The sequence below is a fragment of the Euleptes europaea genome, chromosome 2, assembly GCF_029931775.1.
Source record: "Euleptes europaea isolate rEulEur1 chromosome 2, rEulEur1.hap1, whole genome shotgun sequence".
In the NCBI taxonomy this organism is placed as follows: Eukaryota; Metazoa; Chordata; class Lepidosauria; order Squamata; family Sphaerodactylidae; genus Euleptes; species Euleptes europaea.
In genome coordinates this window covers 82,653,837-82,674,167 of record NC_079313.1, presented here as the reverse complement: position 1 = coordinate 82,674,167, position 20,331 = coordinate 82,653,837, and the positions used below count along the sequence as shown (strand labels likewise).

General features: G+C 45.7%; 1 protein-coding gene across 1 annotated transcript in view; it reads right to left on the bottom strand.

Moving 5' to 3' along the window:
* Window positions 1-870: 870 nt before the first annotated feature.
* MICAL1 (microtubule associated monooxygenase, calponin and LIM domain containing 1) overlaps window positions 871-20,331 on the bottom strand; it is a 28,337-nt gene continuing 8,876 nt past the window's right edge. Inside the window, exons 8-23 of the mRNA XM_056844147.1 lie at window positions 19,334-19,449; window positions 17,740-17,866; window positions 17,282-17,366; window positions 15,195-15,342; window positions 14,102-14,289; window positions 12,816-12,925; window positions 12,554-12,604; window positions 11,014-11,188; window positions 10,643-10,728; window positions 9,779-10,395; window positions 8,754-8,823; window positions 7,514-7,615; window positions 5,603-5,696; window positions 5,370-5,469; window positions 4,299-4,372; window positions 871-1,016 (exon numbers count right to left, since the gene is read on the bottom strand). Of these exons, the coding sequence (XP_056700125.1) occupies window positions 871-1,016; window positions 4,299-4,372; window positions 5,370-5,469; window positions 5,603-5,696; window positions 7,514-7,615; window positions 8,754-8,823; window positions 9,779-10,395; window positions 10,643-10,728; window positions 11,014-11,188; window positions 12,554-12,604; window positions 12,816-12,925; window positions 14,102-14,289; window positions 15,195-15,342; window positions 17,282-17,366; window positions 17,740-17,866; window positions 19,334-19,449 (2,289 nt within the window). The remainder of the gene's footprint in view (window positions 1,017-4,298; window positions 4,373-5,369; window positions 5,470-5,602; window positions 5,697-7,513; window positions 7,616-8,753; window positions 8,824-9,778; window positions 10,396-10,642; window positions 10,729-11,013; window positions 11,189-12,553; window positions 12,605-12,815; window positions 12,926-14,101; window positions 14,290-15,194; window positions 15,343-17,281; window positions 17,367-17,739; window positions 17,867-19,333; window positions 19,450-20,331) is intronic.

Here is a 20,331-nt window from a genome sequence, read left to right as displayed (position 1 = left end):
CCCCTGGAAAGCCACATAGGCCAGGGGCCTGTTTTAACTACATAATCTAATGCTGCCCTAGCTAACCCCTCTCTTTCTATTTTGTAAGGCGCTTGCTATTTTGTTTTCTTTAATTTGTTAAGCTGCAACTTAAAAATTAAGTTGAAAAATTTCAAGGTATAAACTGTAAACTCCATCCCCCACTCTGCTGGAATACAGAGGAGCAAGCAGCAGTCCTCACACACAGCAAGACTCCTTTCTAAACAGGGGCAGAAGGAATATCACCCCTTGTCTCATTTGGCAGAGGCTTGAACAAAAGACAAGAAGGTGCAGTTGGGAGATGTACTGTGCTCTTGCACATAAAGATCCTCACTACCTTTTCTATTACTGGATATGTTGCATCCTCCAATGCTTCATTACACAGTCTTAACAATAAACTATATTAAATACTCCTTGTTGGCAAAAAAACAACAACACCTGAAACATACTACAGCAGAAACCATCACGGGCATCTGGAGGAGGGTAAAGGTTAGGCTTGTTCCTTTCTTGGAGGAGTTACCAAGCACTCAGCCTTGGCGGCAGCAGGTGAGAAGAATTACCTGCCAAATCTCCAACTCTGGCACGCAGGTCCTCCTCCAGACAGGACCCTCCTGAGGTGATCTGGGCTGTGGTTATTGAATGTAATGGCTGCACTGGCAGAAAGTGCTGCTGTTCTATACACAGCACATGGTTGTCACCTCCACTTTGAGTAGCATACCCCTGGGGAAGATGTTGCTGGCTATCCTCGGGTGACCTTGCCCAAGCGCAGCTCACTTCACCATGCTAACGTGGACGAAGGCCCGCAGGGTCGGCAGGCTTCGGTCTCAGTAGCCCTCAAACCTTCCCAACGTGCTACAACTTTGGAGTTCCCTCACAGAGCTCGCTGAGGCGTTTATTCTCCTGCATCTCGATCAGAGCACTCCGCTGATCCACAACCTTCAGCAACTGGGACAGGATCTCTTTTTCTGCCAGCTGGTCCTCTGCGGTTTTCAGTGGCTCTGGATGAGAAATTAAACCAGGCAGCTCTGAGTTGAATTACCATCATGAAGTACAGGAAGACAGGCTGTCTAAAGTTAGTGTCTGAATAACTTCTACAGTAGGGGCCAAGTGAGGGAAAGATGGATCGCTTGTCTCCTTCGGCGACATCCACACAGTTCATCTCAACTACGGATCACAGCAAGTGTTCTTGTTTATGTGTAAGCTGCCTTCAGCAGGGCAGGGTAGAAATGTTTCAAATAAATAAGTGTAGTTCCCATCACCTTCTTAATCAGTATGCATTTAGAGATAGACTTTCTCATTCACCCACTTGGATTTGATGTTCTAATGTGTCAAAAATACTGATCATGAGAACAGATAGCTAGGGTAATTCATCTGTACTGATCATGAGAACAGAAAGCTAGGGTTATTCATCTGTATTATCTTGGGGGATGTAGGATGTGCTGCTCAGGGCTGACCCAAGGATTTTTGATGCCCTAGATGAATGAATTTACCCCGTGTGTGTGTGTTAAGTGCTGTCAAGTCGCTTCCGACTCATGGCGACCCTATGAATGAAAGTCCTCCAAAATGTCCTATCTTTAACAGCCTTGCTCAGATCTTGCAAACTGAAGGCTGTGGCTTCCTTTATTGAGTCAATCCATCTCTTGTTTACCCCCTACACTGCAGGAAAGCTGCCCTCACTGGGGTGGGCTGCAGCTTGCTGCTGGGTCCCCCACCAGCAGGCCTGGCAATAGGAAAGTCCCACCTGCTGCTGCCCAGGCATTGTGTGGTGCAGCTGTTCCAGAGGCCGCTGCGACCATGTTGCTACCACTCCTAGACCCACAACGGGGGAAGGCCCCAGCCACCTGGGTGTGGTGAAATGGCACCTTGGGCTGCCACTAGCCATGTGCCAAGCCACCTCCACTCCCACACCGAGAGATGAGGGAAGGCTCCAGATGCCTGTCACCCAGGTGCATCAGTGCACACGCAGAAGCGCTCGGGGCTGCCACAGGCCAGAAGTGATCCTGCAATACCATGGGAGAGCTGGCTTGGCATCTCTCCACACCAGGCACAGACTGGCACCCTAAGTGATTGGGGCTGGCCATCCCTGATACTACCTTCTTCACTAATTACCTGCAATAGAACTTTACAGGTTTTCTATTTGAAACAGGTATGTATATGTATGTGCAGGTCCTTGGGGGCCCTGACTGGGCAGAGGGATATAATTTTTTAAAATAAATAAATGTGATATACCAATGCTTGTTTGTGTTTGTTCATCAACTTAGGAACCATATCCTCCAACTGAATGTAACTGGGCACTTGCAAATTCTGATTTTTACTGTACCTACGCTCTGGCATATGGCAGTGACTTTGGTTTTCATAGTCTGGGGCCCTTCCTTATTACTAAAGGAGAAATCAGGGTTAGGAATTGAAATAGTAGGCAGCTATTCATTACTTATTTACTTAAATGATATTGCTTTAATGGCCAACTAGCCACAAGCAGCATCACACTGAAACAACCTTTTATTATCCACTAGGTAGTTATTTATTTAAAACATTTATTAGCTGCCTTTCCACCTTATGGAAATCAAGGCAGCTTATAATATGAATAAAATAACAATAATAAAAACCAGAATTTAAAACCACAATTTAAGACTGACGCCAAATTAATGAGGTTGCATTCCTAAAATAGGTAACGTTGCTTCTCCTCCTTGTACATTTGCCCATGCAGAGGACACCAGATTGCAAATGACCCTCATAGCCAGTTTGCCACAACTGCCCCAGAAGCTGGTGAAGAAGAAGAAGAGTTGGTTTTTATATGCTGACTTTCTCTACTATTTAAGGAAGAATCAAACCGCCTTACAATCACCTTCCCTTCCCCTCCCCACAACAGATACCCTGTGAGGTAGGTGGGGCTGAGAGAGCTCTAAGAGAGCTGTGACTAGCTCAAGGTCACCCAGTTGGCTTCATGTGGAGGAGTGGGGAAACCAACCCAGTTCACCAGATTAGTGTACGCCACTCATGTGGAGGAGTAGGGAATCAAACCCGGTTCTCCAGATTAGAGTCCACTGCTCCAAACCACCGCTCTTAACCACTACACCACGCTGGTGTAGCATGGGGTCAGACAATGAGCTCTGCTTTTAGAAGCTGTGGGTTCAAATCTCAGGCACAAATCACTAGACAGCCATTGGTAAGCCATTTTCCCCTATGACATTTGAGAAGAACTTAGTATACTGAAAATACAATGCAAATGCTAAAGTGACAAGAGAAATGAAAGATAGGCTAATGTTTTGCCTACCTGAGCCTATCTTTATATGGCCTATTTGCAGTTGTTCTTTCTAATTTTTGAATGCCGGTGACTGATATTTAGAACGTCCTTTTTATTTTTTATTTTAAAAATGCCCCCTTTTCCCCCTGCAGCAGCCGTGAAACCACCTTGGAGGTGTGGCGGCTGTGCTGTGGCCACACCGTCCCTGGCCGCTGCAGGGCTCAGGAATGAGCTGCTTGTCTTTCACAGACTTTCCAGGGCCTTTTAGGTGTATGACAGCTAGTGTTGCAATGGTTAATTAGCTGGTTTGATAAACTGATTGAGATCTTCTTCACTGACTAAAAAGATGCCTCAGATTAACTGAGCAGCATATTTTTAAAAATGTACAGCATTTTTAATACAAACCCTTAGGAAGACAGTGGATGGAAGTATTGTTCATATTTATGCACAGAAACATTAATAGATACCCCATCCCCCACTTTGGCAGATCTAGCCAGGAAGGAGTTCGGAGCCCACAGTAGGCTGCTGAGCACAACTGGTGGGCAACGAGTTAAGCAGGTTTCCTTTAGGTTCTCCTGCCCCTAATATCATTGACCTCCAGCCACTTTTAATTTTTTGTACTCCTGTTTTCCTTCCTCAAATGTACAAGTAGACATAGCAAAGGTTGGATCCTAATTACAGCCAGGAGTAGGATACACAATTCTCTGTTGTCTTTCTCTCCCCTCAGGGCAGAGGTCAAACAATTGTTCTCCCCTCCCCATTCTGGCATTGGTGCTGCGCTCACAGGAAGAGGCAAGAAAGATGATTTTGCCCCCTTCCCACTGCAGCCCTCTGACCTACGTGACTATTAATCTACACAGGTCAGAAAGGACTACTGGGCTGACAGAAACACTGCAACGATGTGCCTTCCTCTCCCTGTCAATATATAGGATCCAACTTCAAGAGAATCTTCGTGTCTCCTGATCATCTTTACATGTGCGAGTTTTTATATAGCTGCAGGACTATGAATCTTGGGACCCACCAGGCTCCCTCCTACCTTCCATGTTGTAATACTGCCGCAGTTTTTGATCCAGCTGACTCTGCTCTTCCTCTAGCTTCAGTTCTTTTACCCTATGGGTTAAAGAAGAAGAAAGACGGTTTGTCGTCCAGAACTGAAAAGCTCAGGGTAGTGATGATCTGTTCAGTGTGTGCACGTGCGATATACAGTTTCCTTGTAGTGCCGCCTTCGTCTCTGTACTTAATCTGCACCCAAACCCATAAAAGTTAGGGCTACATGAGATGGGGGTGAGAGAGATGAATGACATAGTAATGAATCAGATGTGTCCCTCTGTGGCTCCCCAGGGAGACTGCCTGTGCATAGTGTGACGCATACTGTTGTGCAATTAACTGAAGCTTTGCTATCTAATTTGCACAACATGACCTGTGGAATATCTCTAGCTATGTTTTAGATCTTGACTGTATGGCGTATCCACTGTGAATGATGTATGCATTGACTGTCTTGGACTCTCCATTTTTACTACCAATATTCTAAGGCATGAACTGGGAGACAAAGACCTAGACCAATAGAAAGTGGTTTTTTAAAAAAGCCATGCTAAAAAAAGGATGGGGATGAAAATAACTTGTTAAAAATGGGTAAGGAGCTAAGAAAGTCACAGAAATATGAACTGCTGTGATCCTTAGGGTTCCCCCCCCCCCCCTTTGATTAATAGACTGCCGTTGTTCATGCTCAGAGTCTGACAGGTCACCCTGTCTGGGACTGGGAAGAAAACTGTCATCACTATGGATCTATGGCCTGGACAGTACCTAGGCTTTCTCATGTTACACTGATGGTGCAGGAGCTCCAGCAGTGCTGCTACTTCTAACACCACTAGGGTAACAGAGGAGGTCATGCTGCAACTCCTACCGTGGATAGCAAAGACCAATTTTTCATGAGGGCTGATACTGGTGTGGAGAGGAGCCACAGTATGGCCTCTTCCATTGTAGTCTACAGCTTTTTCAGGTTACCCCTGTGATGTGGGGTACATGACAATGCTCCACAACAATTCCAGTGGCTCTGGACCAACAGGCAGAAACTGCCAGGGCATGTGCCAACAGCAGAGCATCTTACTCAATCATGAGGTCGGATTCCTCGGACATCAAGCTGTTCTTCTTTTGGACAAGGAAAAGCAACTGGTTCATCCATAGCTTCTTCAGTTCAGATTCTGTTCCTGGAGGATAAAGAGGGCAAGAAGATGTGTCATCTGGGCTCACAGGCTAAGATCCAAGTACTAGTGGCGGTACAGACTTTCCATACGCTGCAGTGTTTATTCCATCCCTGTTGGAAGAGCCTGAGGTACTTACCGCCTTCTTCCCGGAGGGATTGCTCCAGTTTTATTCCCTGTTTTTCCAGCTCTCGGAAAGTCACCTCAATCTCTTCTAGCCGCCTCTGGATTGACTGCCGTGCCCAAGAGACAAAAGTGGTCAAACAGGAAAGGATTGTGAATTGTAACGAAGAGGGACAAACACCCAAGTGTCAGCTTGTTCCCTTGCATGAACTGGGACAAAAGAGATTTATGGGATGTTTACAGGATAGGGATGGCAGGCAACCTATGACAAAAAGTGACTGTGGTTCAATAGTCCAGGCAGCCAAGAATGCCCTTGTGAAGACGTCATTTAAAAATGCAGGGTGTGAGTCACTCAGTCCTGTGAACTTTGTACAGACTACTCTTAATAGCATTTTAAAGTGGGCAACCAAAGTTCAAATAAAAACCAGGAAGAACGGTTTTATCTCTTGAATATTCTTGCAATATGTTTTATGGTTGCAAGATACTGTTATTTATAAATAACTATTTATAATAGTCGAGTTTAATTTCACTGGTCACAACAGCAGAAACGTCAGTGTAAGAGAAACATATCACAAATGCAAGGATCTTACACTTGACTTTTTAGCTGTGTGCATAGGGTAATTAATCAATCAGTTGGAACTATATACAAAGTTGAGTAGTAGTATTAATAGTGGCCAGAGTCTGGAAACAACCACACTATTTAAAAAAAAGGAAAGGCTAAGTAGGAGGAAGTGAGGGTGATAAAATTCAAGCAGTGAAGCCTGCAGTACAAACTTCCCCAATCTGAAAAGCCTCATCTCAGTTCAAGGGAGACCCAGCTAGAGGTCTATGAATCCTGGGTTTGGCCCAGAATGGAGTTTCCCCCATCAACAGCCTGACCTCCCTGCCTGCTACCCCTTTCTGAGCTACCCCTCTTTACCTTTCAGAAGGGGGATGGGGTAACAGGTGGTGTAGAGGGCTCATTAAATCTCAAGCTGCAAGGACTCTGGAGATAACCTTCACAGGTATTGTGGGATTTGTAGTTTTTCTCCAGCAGCAGCACTGAGTTGGGATATAGAGAAAGCTACCATCTCATCTTCCTCTGCTGAACAGTACAATCCCATCCTCCCCAGCCATAATTTTTCAATCTAATCCACAAGCTACAGAAAGCTACAGATTTCATGATCCCTTGAAGGGTAGAAATGTTAGATAACAAGAAGAATTTCCAGAATTCTGAAGCGAGAAGGAACAGAGAGCATCAGGAGGATACTAAAACTAGGTGCAGATGGGTTCAGAGGGAATTGCACATATTTTATGGCATTAAAAGTGAAGGTCCTTGTGTGTGTGTGTGTTTTAAGCTACCTTTTTATTAGCAAGGCTGCAGTACCCACAACTCAATGTCACACGTGTGACACTTAGTAGGATACAGGGCACATACTTGCTTCACACAGCAAGCATGTAAAGTGTGGATGGCATGCATGCACATCTTTAAACATTAATATATAAGCATGAGAGAATTCTGCTTGGGCCAGAATCAATATATGTGGTGTACGCTTTAGGTATCTAAACTGACTCACTATCCAGTCAGCACTTGTGCTGTAAAGAGGAGCCCTGTCAGCATCCACAACAAAGTAGGTTGTCTATAGGGCTTTGTGAGTCTTGTTAATCATGTGACAGTACACAGATGTCCCTTGATATTCATCTGGACGCATAAGCTACTTGCAGAAAGCTCTGGTGTAAAACCAGCTAATACACAGCAAGCAATTTTACCACATAAAGTGTGGCACTGCCTCTACAGCCATGGAAATCTCTGGATATACTTGATAGCTTTCAAGCCTAAGACACAAAATAGGAAACTACCTGATGTCTGAGCATCCTTTTCTAGTCCTTGCTGGGATAATTCTGTTGTGGTAGCAGCACTTTTCTAACTGTAGCGAACATGTATTACCTGGGCTTTGCAAAATCTTTTCATTTCAGCCTCTTTGGCTCGTCGCATCAATGTCTTTTTCCAGGTTGGGTATTTTTCTTCTTCAGTCACGCTCAAGGAATACTAGAAGAACAACACATGAACAGGAATCAGACAGGAGGGGGAAATGCCCACAATCCCCCATGTGGGAGAAAAGACTAAACGGCAGGTAGCTTTAAAGCAGCTGCTTTAAAGGATGGTTTTTCTGCAGCGATCCAGAACGTTACTGATTCACTAGCTATTATCAATTGGGGCCTAGTCAATTTACCTCAGCTAACCACAAGCCCCCTCCAAAAAAACCCATGGTACCTAAGACAATCCAAAGCCTTAAGAAAAGAAGGGGGAAAGAAACAAGAGTAACGGAGGGTAGAGACCTAAGTCTGGCCTGCTTTTCTGCTATAAAATAGTCCAGAGGAACTGACTCACTATCCAGCCAGAATTTGTGGTGTAAAGAGGAACCCTGTCAGCATCCATACCAAAGTAGGTTGTCTATAGGGCTTTGTGAAAGTCTTGTTAATCATGTGACAGTACACAGATGTCCATTGATATTCATCTGGTTGCATGAGCTACTTGCAGCTTGCTTCCTGCTGATTTTCAGCCTAGGGAAATTCCAGAGACCCATTATTTGTGGCCCTTTCCCATGCACTTGTGGGGGACGTCTTAAGGCCCATCAAAGCCTAATAAAAGGAGGTTTGGAAAGAGAGAATTTCCTGCATTTCTTTGTCCATTCACACTGCCTCTTCTGTCTGAGGATTCAGAGGTACACAACTGTATTTGCTGCCAGTTTTGCTGAGGGATGCAGAGGTCTTTGAGATTAGGAAAGCAGGGGTAATGAGGGCGCAGAGAAACTTGTAAGAGGCAGTGTGCATGTTATGGGGTCCAGAGAGAGAACAGATAACGTGAGTCTGCCAAGAGATTTGTGGGCAGGAAAAAAGACACGGAAGTGAGTTAAGGACTAGGGTGCAGAAAGAGGTGAGCAAAATAGCGTGTTATTGAGTGGAGTTCAGAGACACATACAGCAGTGAGAGACAGCATGCTGTGGAATACAGAGAGAAAAGGAAGGTTAGCAAAGGATGAAACCACTGGACAAAGAGGGAAAGGAAATATTTTTCTGTGCTTTATGTAGTGATACAATCTACTTGTTTGTCAAAGGGGCCCACCAAATAGTTTGGGTCGTGCGCCCCTGCACTGGTGGAACAGAACTTTAGGCCTCTAGACTCACCATCTTTGCACAAAGATCTTGGCTATCCTCTTCTTCATCTGCCACTTGTTCCTCTTCACTGTCACTTTCCGTCTCCAGAGCATCTGTTCAAAGAAGAGAAGTTGCTGTAACTGAAGAGATTTGTATGCAGAGGATTCCAAAGAGTTTACAGGCAGTGAAGGCAGAGTTGCTTCTGTGCCGCTGAGCATCTGGGCCTGGTCCGGCCTTCACCAGAGACCCTGAACATAGTTTGAGCATCTCAGTGCTGATGTGAGACCAAACAAATTACTTTGTTGTGGTCATGTTGGCACTAACAGAATGCTAGTTGTACAGATGGTGGGCCCTGTTTAGAGGACTTGCAGTATAAGGAAAATGGAAGAAATATTTAGGGAGAGGACAGAGCTTAATGTGGAAGGCAACAATGGAACACGAGACAGTTAACTACTATCAGCTAATACAGAATTGGGGTCTAGGAAAAAGGCTTCAGTAAGCAACCTAAACTATTTTGACTAGGCAAGCTGGAAATGCACGTACAACCACCCCAAATTCCTGACTACTGCTTGATCCTACTACAGAAGGGAGCAGCTTCTCTTTCTGGACCAGAGTGGAGTATGTCAAAACACAAGCGCTTCTCTTTAGCCAGCAGCAGACAAAAACAAAAGTTCAGCACCAGAATCTAGGATGACCTTATGGAAAAATCCTAGCAGAGCAGAGTTAAGTGGAAAAGGAAGCAGCAGGCGATGCCTCACACTTCCCAACTGCAACAGTCACCCCAACCACCACCTACATGCCACATGCAAGTAGTGCCTGGGGAGAGGCTGTCAAGCCAGGAGCTGAAGAAGTAGCTGGACAAACTAAGGCAACAATTAGGAGCTACGAGAAAGAGTATTATCAATGAATCGGGTCCCACTTCATTCGGTTTTCCTGGTTTCCATTCATGCGTCCACCCTTGTTTTTCATGATCTGCCATGAGCCCTTGGAATAGAGCTGACTACACTTTAAAATAACCACCTGAGTCCTTGCTGAAGCTGGAGTCTGCTGTGAAAATCTGGTTCATATCTGGAAAATTAAACGAGGCTGAAACTGGACTCAGCCTGGATAATTCAAGCTTTTCCTGGGTAGACAGGTAAATCCTCCTCTTCCTCTGGGAATCTTCACTTTCTTCCGTTTCTAGTTTGGGGTCAGAGGCAGTTGGCACTTCTCTGAGACCTGGAGGCTCTACTCGAGCTCCTTGTGTTCCTGTATTTAGGCTCCCAAGTGCCTCTTCCTGGGACAGGTTGTAAGTCCAGTTTCGTAGGGCATATCCACGTTTCTTAGGAGGGGCCCTGCCCTCCTCTGTCTCTTTCTCCACAAGCTGTGAACTTAAGTGGGCCTCACAGACAGGACTTCCCCACTCCTCATCCCTCTCAGCAGAATGTTGGTGAGGTAGAAACTGTGATGAGTTTGCAGTACTGGCGCCTCCATTTTCTCTTGACGGAGACACGTTGGCATCTTCCTGGGGTAATATTGGTAGTTCTGCAGGTTGCTCTGCGGGCAGATGGTCTGTGAAGGAAGATAAGTTCTCATCTGGGCTTTGATGAAATGTGTCCATCTCTGTTCTGGTCTCTTCAGCAGCCATGTCCATATTGCCTTTGTGTGAAGGAATGTAGAGCTGGGTGGAATCCTAGGGGAGCCAAACACAACACGGTTTGTTCTGCAAGCGAGCATGTTGCAGGCACACCCCCTCCATTCGTGTGACTGGGTGGCTGGGAAGTATTGCGGCCTTTGAGACTGAGATACCAGGTTAATTACTAGCTGAACGGGAGTGGCCTTTTTTTAAAAAAAGATATTTTATTAGCATTTTCATGGGAGTGGCCTTTTTAAGAAGCACTGATTGCTGCTAATTTCAAAAAGGCAACAATCTCACTTACCTTACATGCTGCTTTCAGGGTGTCTCTCTTGCCAGGTACAGCCATAGTTGTGTGGGCAGCACAGTGCAACATGCAGTAGAAATTGCCTAAGGATAAAACAAGATAGTTACAATCAGGTATTGGGAGGCTGCTATTACCAGTCTGGTCAGCAATTATGGCAACACCAGAACAGATTCCACAACCCCTTTCCTCTTTCTACTCAGAATTGGGGCTGGGGGGGGGGGCAACAGAACTCTGCTTGCAGCAATTTGAATGCACAGTTCAAGGAAAAGTCACCAGTCAAATACAAGAGAACCTGTCTGCATCGACGGCTAAGCTGTTCAGTCTTATCTGGTGGATATTCTCAGTTCCAACCATCTCTCTCCACTCACCATCGTCCTCGTTGAAGACATAGTCCCCCAACCGCAGCGTCGTCTTACAGCGGTGGCACTTGAAACAACCACGATGGAAGAAATGCCCCTCAGCACTGACTCGCTCTAGGATATAAACGTGTTCGCCGCAGAAATAGCAGGCATCACTGCTTCTCCCCAGAGAGAGGGGGGGACTCTGTCAAAAGACCAGGTTAGAAACTTAAGGCGTCGAGGGAATGGTCCTTAGGTCTCCCTATCTCTGACACACACGAACTCACTCCACCTTAAGCCACACAAGTATATAAGGCATCACCACAGGTTAAATTCCAGTAACCACTCCCAGTAAAAGCAGCAAAGCAGTTAGCCAGTGGCTCAAGGATCCAGCAAGTTCTTTTCTATCAGATGAGAAAAGGAATGTTTGAGCTTTTGGAGAAAGGGAAGCTCCAGGCTCCCCGCCAGCATGTAATTGCACCAGATACATACAATCAAATTGTCATTCATTATCCCATTCCATCTGGCTTCTTCCACACAGATCTGCCTAACAGCTGTTGCAGCTGGGCTTGGTATAAGCTGGAGAGTCAATACCCTACATCCTGTGCTCAAGAGGAATTATTCTGGTCCCCATGCATACATGCAAGTGGTCAGACTTCACAAGTAGCATCCAACTTCTTTACACAATTGTTCGATGCAAATGTGTAAACATGTTTGTCTGTTTTAGTCACATCGGGAACCCTCCCCCCCCCCCAGCTCCCTGATGAAAAAAGTTTTCTGGAGGGAAGGAAATCAGTGGGTCTGAATTGATAATTTGCTGTTAAATTTACATCCGCTGTGAACGAGTTCAAAGTCACCTATTCAAATTCAAATGCTGAAGAGAGGGGAGTGATTTCCTGGCTGAGATCCAAATACTGATTCCATAGATGTAATTTGACTCTTGGGATCAGCATCTGAACTGCCATCTTAAAGCTGTGAGTCATGTGGCAGCTGTGGTCAATAAACTCTATGCACCGGATCTTCAGTCATGGGATAAAGATCAGACAGTTTATGTAGTCAACTACTGGAAATGTTTGTTCTAACCCTGAACTTTTTGTTTATTGTTCTGATTTGCAGCAGCAGCAAACTCCAGCAGATTGCAATAAAAAAAATCACTGGTTTGCTTGCTTGAACGTCTCCTTCGCCAATTACCAGATTATGGAAGTCACATGCAGGCAAGCTCTAGCTACATATATTGTCTGACCTCTGCATGCGAAACTTCTCTCTGTGCATGCACAAACCAAAGTTGCAATTGGCTGTAGCTTCCCAGTGTATGGAGAGAAATTACATGTAGAAAATTCTTGCTCATGAATCCCTATAAGGCTGATGCCTTCCATGAGGGAATTTAGTCATATACGAAGCAACCTGTATCACCCCAAATGGCTGCTGATGAACACCAGGGGTTTTTCTCCCTCAGCTCCATTTCATGATCCATCCCTACATATCTAGAACTTCAATATCTAACTTAAAGAAGGGATTGATCGTGTCCAAAATCTCTCTTAAGAAGACTATCTGAGATAGGAGAACTCACCCCAGCTTCTTGCTTCGTCCTCTTGGTTTGTGACTCCAGAGTGTTGCTATCCTACAATTAAATGTTGGGTCTTTGGATCAGTAATAAGACAAAATACGAGTATGCCGTTCACAGAATCAGACACACACACCCCCACCCAGACTATTCGCTAGTTGGGGCCGGACGCCATTACAGAAGGCACATTACAGAAGGCACAACTGACGAAAACACTGGGCCTGGCTTTTTCGTGGACTGGCAATGGTCCATAAGCAGAAGGACTCACCTGGGCTCGTTTACGTGAAAGAGAGAGGCTTTTCTGGAGCTTGCTGAGGAAGAGGATCGCTCCCTTGGTGCCATGTGGTGACAGAGGCTTTGCAGCTTTCTCCTCCAGTACTGCAAGAGAACAACTTTTTCTGGGACAGAGGCTAACTTGAGAGAGATATTCAACCTCCCCCACCCCCCACCTCCTTATAGAATGGAAACATGACAGTGGCAATTCCTCCATTACCACAGGGTAACTGATAACATTTCCACAGGAACGGAGATTCAAGGGATCCGTGTCTCCACTGCCATTTGGGTCTCCCATACTCCATAGCAATGTACCACTAAACCACCCCTGACCTTTCCTCTGCTTCCATATTATTTCTTTTGGGCAAACAACACTAATTCCTGCACAGATTCTTCCATAATGTTAATAGCTAAAGGGAAGGTGGAGTTAAGATTTTGGTTTGGTGTGTATTTGGAGAATGAGGTAACTATGGATTACAGATTTGTTTCCTATTTGGACCTGAGGGGCAACGCACGTGTTATATTCACAATGAGAAGGCAGCCTAAGGACAGCCTTCCTAAGGCAAGAGATGCATACCATGGCGTTATTGCAGAGAGGAGCACAATCTTCATCAGAAGCAAAGCATGATGAAGAGACAAACTGGTGTTCACTTACATTGTTTAGATCAGGGGTGTTGAACTCAATTGTTGCGAGGGCTGGATATAACATACATGTCACCTGGTAGGGCCGGGCCATGCCTTGCCAGCCCAGATTGAGATTGGGGGGCGGCTGCCTCCGTTGGCTTGCGGACCAGATAAAAGCTCTCAAGGGGCCAGATCTGGCCCTTGGGCCTTATGTTTGACACCCCTTGTTTAGATGTTTACCTGGCAAAGGTTCAAGCTGAAAAAAGTCTGCCACCTTTGGCTTTGACCCGTGGCTTTGTGCAGCATCATGCAGCTTAACTTTTCTAGCTAGCTCACCGAAAGTCAAAAAACAGCCTATTTTTCTCCTTGTGTACATGGGATAGTAGCTTAAAGCAGCCTCCTACAGAGTTCCCAAGAAGGAACTACCCAAATTTGCCCTGGTATGGATGATACCCCTCATTTCCTAACACTCAGTTCAAGCTAGCATGATTTCCCCAAAGATAAGATTCAGGACGTGGCCTCTAACCGATCCCTTCCAGCACTGATCCTTTCCCATATCACCAACCCCAACTGCAATATGGTAAAATGGAAGCCAAGGCTCAATATCGATTCCAAGATCCGGCAGCACACACAACTGGATCTCTTGGGAGTCTCTACCTGAAGAGGTCTTGAAAGCATCATAAAACTGGCTCAGGTAAGTAATCAAGCCAAGTCGGTCAGGCTCAGACATTGAAGCCATTTCAGTGCTGGAAAGGACCGGAGGGATCCCGAGCTCCTGCTCTGCCACATCAAGGGCTATCTGGTTGTTCCCGATGGGATCATTCTGGTCCAGAGAGTTGAAGTCTCTAGAGATGGAAATTATAAGTCAGAGAAACTGGCAGGAATGACACCTACTTTTTAAAAAAAAAATCAGGAGCCACTGTAAATATACTCCATAGTGAAATCACCCTGAAGACGCCCACCATGGGACATGGCAATGGTCAACAGTAAAACAATTAAACAAATAGACCACTTCCGAGTACAAGAGCACCAGCAGCTATTAGCTCATGACATACAACCTTGTGCCCAAGGTGACTCAGCCACAACTCTTATCATTTTTTTCTGTTCTCATACTATTGTTCTCCGTCCTGATTAAGGGTTCTGGGAACTTGAAAGCTTGCACACCATTGTGTGTTATTTTAGTTCGTCCTAATAAAAGGTATTATACAGCATGTGTTTATGGACTTCGCTTTGGACCACCAATGCAGCTACCTGCAAGTTCTACCTGAATTCCAAGATCTCACAGAACAAAATATTAAAGATTAAATATTAAAGCTAACATCGACACCTTTTCCACCAGGCCTACAGTTGAGGCCTACAGTTGAGGACAGCGGGTATCATCTTTACTGGCCTCCCTCCCATATGCTAAATTTTGTATGGACTTGAAGGGGTGGCTGCTTGTCTGTCTCATCCAGCAGAATGGGCATTGTGCGCCATCTCTGACTGAAATTATTTTAAGTTATTTAAATTTACTGTTGATTGTTTATTGTTGTCAGTTCATTGTAGTATGGTTTTTAAGTGTTGTTACCCGCCCTGAGCTGGCTGCAGCTGGGGAGGGCAGGCTAAAAATGTGAAAAAATAAATAAAAATAAATAAATAAAATATTTTTAAAGAATCCCATTCCCTGTCCACCATTCTCCATGAGCAGGCCGTCAAACCTCTCTGCCATCCTGCCCATCTCCTCCCCAATTTCCCCACAATGGACACTCACAGAAGATCAGGTCGAAAGTGATGAATGAGGGCACAGAGGGCCATGCCGCTCTTCCAGGAGTGTGCGAAGTCCGCTACTTTGATGCCAGGGTAACTTGCTGTGTTAGCTTGACACCAGCTAAGGAGTTCCTCATAGGCTCTGTTGGAGTCTGGGGTGGGGAGGGTTGGATTATGGAGGAGAGAGAGAAGGAACACACACCTCAGAATAAAGAACGTGGTGGGAACTGAAGAACTGCCCAAAGAGCCACTCCACCCAATTCTCAGGATGTCTCCTGTTACAGGATTTCTGTAGTATACAGCAAGTAGTACTTCTGCAGATCTGATTTGCTTCTTTGTTGCTCCACTGGAACAAAACAGGAGGCAACAACTCCTGTTACACTCCAGATCTAGCTCACTCAGGATTCCAACCAGCTTCCATGCCGAGGAAATGTTCACACTTCCAAAAGCTCTAAAATTAAACCTGCATGGCCCAGAACCACCTCTCCAGTGCAGCTGGAGCAACAAATGAAGTACACCCCTTGCACTTCTTAAAATCAAGACCCATGCAACAAAGGATGAGCCTAGCACTGATTCCACCCCGACATTATACAGGAGCCAGCGCAGCAATTGCAACAATATGCGGCACAGATCTCATGGCTCAGTTACACGTTCGAATGAACCCACCTTTATATTTGCACCCTTGAAGACAGAGTTGAGAGCTGAGAGCTTAGTGAAAGTGAAATTTGTATCATTCCTTCAGCTAAGGATTCCCAGGGGGGAGAGATCCCCTGATTTCCTTTCTAAGCAAAATTAGCAGCAGTATAAATTATCTCAAAGTGCATTCATTTCCTCTCTTATTATCTCTCTCTTTTTCTTCCTCTTATACCTCCTTCCTAACCACAACAAGGCTTGCACAACATACCATTAGAAAGACAAGACAGCCAATGGGAACAGACTGGGAAGTGGGAAACAGTGACAGTCTAGTAGGGTGACATATGAGAAAACACAAAGAAGAGAGAACTGTACTTGAAAGAGGCTGCAGGGATGGAGACTGAAATACTCATACAAACATCCATGCATACTTGCGTGCATGCATAAATACTTATTCAGAAGGTGGCAAAACAGTTCAAGAAATCTGTTGCCGTGTTAATTTATTGCACTGAACACTGGATAGCAAAATGCTACAGCACAAGCAAAATGACACTGTCATATAAACTGATGCCATGCAACAGGGAAATTTGCTCACAGAGGTAATTATTTTGGGCTACAAGATTCTGTGATAAATCTGAACAACTATAACAAATCAAACCACAGAACAGATTTGGGGGAAGGAGGGAGAAACAGCTTAAACAAATTGCTGAGATCTTCCAAGAATTTAAGTGGTTTTAGATGTGAAATTGCTGTTCTACCATGTTCTATCATGCCAGAGAATCTGGAAGCAACTAATGGTAAAACGGAATCTTTTTGTTTAAAGGCTGCAAAGACAAACCTGCATGCATCAGTCTGGGATGTTGGTGGGGGCTGTATTCTGCTCCAGGGCACATGCTGGAACTGACACCCCCACTGAGTTTCTTCCAAATCTGTTTAGTCTATCAGTATGGCTGTGTGAATTCCAGCTGGGGTATTCAACGTCTAGAGATTCTCAGCATTTGTTGTTTTACAAAGTACATTTTTAGCTCCTTGATTAGCAAAAGCAGAATCAGCAAATACACACACATGCACATGCAAATGAACTCTGTTTGCCTACACATATAGGTTATGTGATTCAGCTTTCCTTGTCTGGGTATTTGTAAAAATTCCATGCAGAGTCCTATCTGCAGGGAAGCAGTCATACTATATAAGAGCAACATATTGGGATAACCAAGTGCTGCTCAGGCGCACAGCACTGCCTTACAGAAATAGTAGGAAAGATGGCAAAAGAGCAGGAAGGTCTGAAAGCAGCAAACATTCTGTGTGAGTGTGGAGGAACGAAGGCATCATTAAGTCCTGCTTAATAATAAGCAGAGTTGATAAGCAGTCTAACAGAGATAGACTGGCAAGCAAGAGCAAGTGGCAGAGTTGTGTTCAGGTGAATCTATGCAGGCAGGGGAGGGAGCCATCTAGACTTGCCTGTGCAGACTGCCTCTGGGCTAGCCCAACTGCTCCTCTTCTTCTGGCCCTCTTCAATTGCTCCTTTCACATACAGGTGGCGAATCTGAAAGCAGGCACAGCAAGTTACAGCTCTCACTGACCACAGCTTGGATCCAGAAGCTGAATCCCCCAGTCTGAGGTCCTTGTCTTCTCAGATTAGACAATGGACCACCCCCCACACCATAGCTGAGAACAGCCTTCATGCCAGAAGAATGGTGAGCAGGCAGGGCACGCCATGCTGCAGATCCCACCCCCAATGAGCCAGTCTCTTTGCAAAATCCTTTTAACTTTTTGGAACAAGGCTCAGAGGAGTATAAAACAGGCACGATGCCAATTTTAAAAGGGTGGGAAGGCCAAGAAGAAGGACGAGAAGAATGGGAAGAAACTCCCAAGGAACATAAGGTGCTCCCTCCCTCCCTAGCTCCCAGGCAAGTTACCTGAGAAGCTTTGATGGCTTGAAGGTTGATGTTTAGGTATCGCGTGGTGGGATCAATGCTGTACTGACTGATGTTCTTGTTGGTGTTGTCTGGGGAAGTTTGTGACAGACGCTGGTACACGCTTTCTCTGAGTGAAAATTAAGCAGGAATGTTCCATTTTAGCTCATCCACGGCAAGGCATGTTGGGACTCCCAGTGTCTCAACATTTAGGCAAAATAGCAACCACCATGCCATCCTCTTCACAGAGGTCCTCCCTTACCTCTTTGGGCTGCCTCTCTGACTGTAGGAGAATTGTTAAGTTCTCCTGCACTCTCTTTCTCAGTGCCTCCAGGCCTCAGGGTTACTGTTACACATGACTCTGGAGATCTCCTGTCTTGCTAAGGAATTGCTAGGAAGATTTATGTAGATTCTGGTGATGGAATCTGCTGTTACATTGCAGGTGACTTATAGCAACCCTGTAGGGTTTTTAAGGCAAGAGACGTACAGAGGTGGTTTGCCATTGCCTGTCTCTGTATAGCGACCTTGGACTTCCTTGGTGGTCTCCCATCCAAGTTCTAACCAGGCCAATACTGCTTAGCTTCCGAACTCTAACGAGATAAGGCTAGCCTGGGCCATCTAGGTCAGGGCAAGATTCTAGGTAGCAGGAAGCTGGAGCTGGCTTGAGATCCAAATGCAGTGCACAATTGTGGTGGTCCAACAGGGACAACATCTGACCCCAAAGGGACTGCTGGAAACGCTCCGCTTTATTTATTCTGGTCCCTCATGCAGCAACAGGATTCCTGCAGTATTTCAAAGCTGAAGCCTCAGAGTGGGGACCCTTTGGCTAAGTAAGACAGTAGAAGTCTAGGAGGAGCGGTCTTCTTTTAAGAGCCAGCATAATGAAATGGATGGAATGCTGGACTTAGAACAGGGAGACCTGGGCCTTGTTATGCATGGGTTGTTTCCGTGGAGATCAATCCCCCCCACCGGATGCCTTGGGGGCTTCGGTTTCATTATGCACATCTTTTTTGACCACTGGAGATCACTTTGCTCTCTCCCCACGTTTTCCCCATGTTTTCTGGATGCTGCCAGAAACAGCCTTGAAGTGGGCAAGGGGTGATCACGATGGTAACAACCCATGCGTAAAAGGCCTTGGATCCAAATTCCCATTCAGCTAGGTAGACTTGGGTAGGTTGCTGTCTCTCAGTGGAAACTACCTTACAGGGCTGTTGTAATGATAAAAAGGGATCACCAGGCATTGCAACACTCTGAACTCGCCTGAGGAATAAATAAGCAGGAAGAATGGCTGTAGGCTATCTAGGCAAGATGTGGAGCAGAGCCTCGCTATTTGGACAGCAATACTTCAGTGGCAGAGCACATGCTTTGCATTTCAAAGGACTAAACTTCTGGCTTTGCATTTCAAAGAACTAAACTGCTGGCCCCTCTAGGAGGCTGGTGAACCAGTAACCAGCTTGGTAGAAAGCAGCTCCTGATATTTATATCCCTTTCCCAACACTGAACCAGTAACATAGAACTTCTACAAAAAGGGGGGGGGAATGCCCTCCCTTCCCAATCATCCCTGTAGCCAGAGGTCATCCCATTGCAGAGTGCTCACCTCTCAGCCAGCACATCCAGAGGGGGTGTCCCTGAAGCCCATCTCTTTACCATCCAGGCAGCATCAAAGGCTGCCAGGAATCCTCTGCCCACACCAGTACCCAGCGGCCAGAATGGCTGGAGAACACACGCACACACAAAGAAAGAAAGAGGGAAACTTTGTGAGCCTTCAACAAAGTGAGTGTATACAGACACTAGTCCGCAGCTGAGCTACACTGAAATTGGACAGACATTGCAGGAAATTGCAGTTCTAGGATGAATCTGGCTGTCGTGGTTATTTCACAGCCAACTTGTGTGTCTGGAAAAATCTGGCTTTTAAAGAGGTCCCCTTACTCGCCCTCCACCCATTCCCAGTGTCAGCTGGCAAACTGAGCTCTACCAGGTGAGCTAACGGCATGCCAGGGGTGCGTGAGTACAAAGGATTAAATGCCAGATCAGACACAACAGGATTCCCAGCTGCTGGAAGAGCCTCCAGGCTACACAAACAAAAGTACTGTCCCCCAGCCTCACAAAAAGCAGGAATACTGTCTGCCCAGGCAAGTGGTACGACTCCCTGCTAAGCCCAGGAGAAAGGAGGCCTGTTGAAGAAAGATGCATCTCATGGAAATTACCTGCAGAAAACAGAAGGCTCATTCATCTGACCTACAGTCATCCTGGACTTAATCATGCCAGACACTGAGACTGCCTGGACTGAAGCATTATAGTACTCAGCACGTTTGTTGGAGCTGGGTTCCCTCCATCCTTTAGAGCTTTCACCTTGCAGTGTCTTTTACAACAGTTCCCCTGACCACATGTTTATCACCCGGTGGTAAGAGGGAAGTGAACGTTCCAGCTGGAACAGCACTATCTACAAGGCCTGCAATCTTCATGCAGTTACCTGTGCACATCTCATACAAGTCCATGGGAACGAGTGCCAAACTACACTTTCAAAAAAATCCCATGGTGCTGGCTTCCTGGGATTGTATCACTGCAGACTGAAGGCTGGAGTTCACACATAGC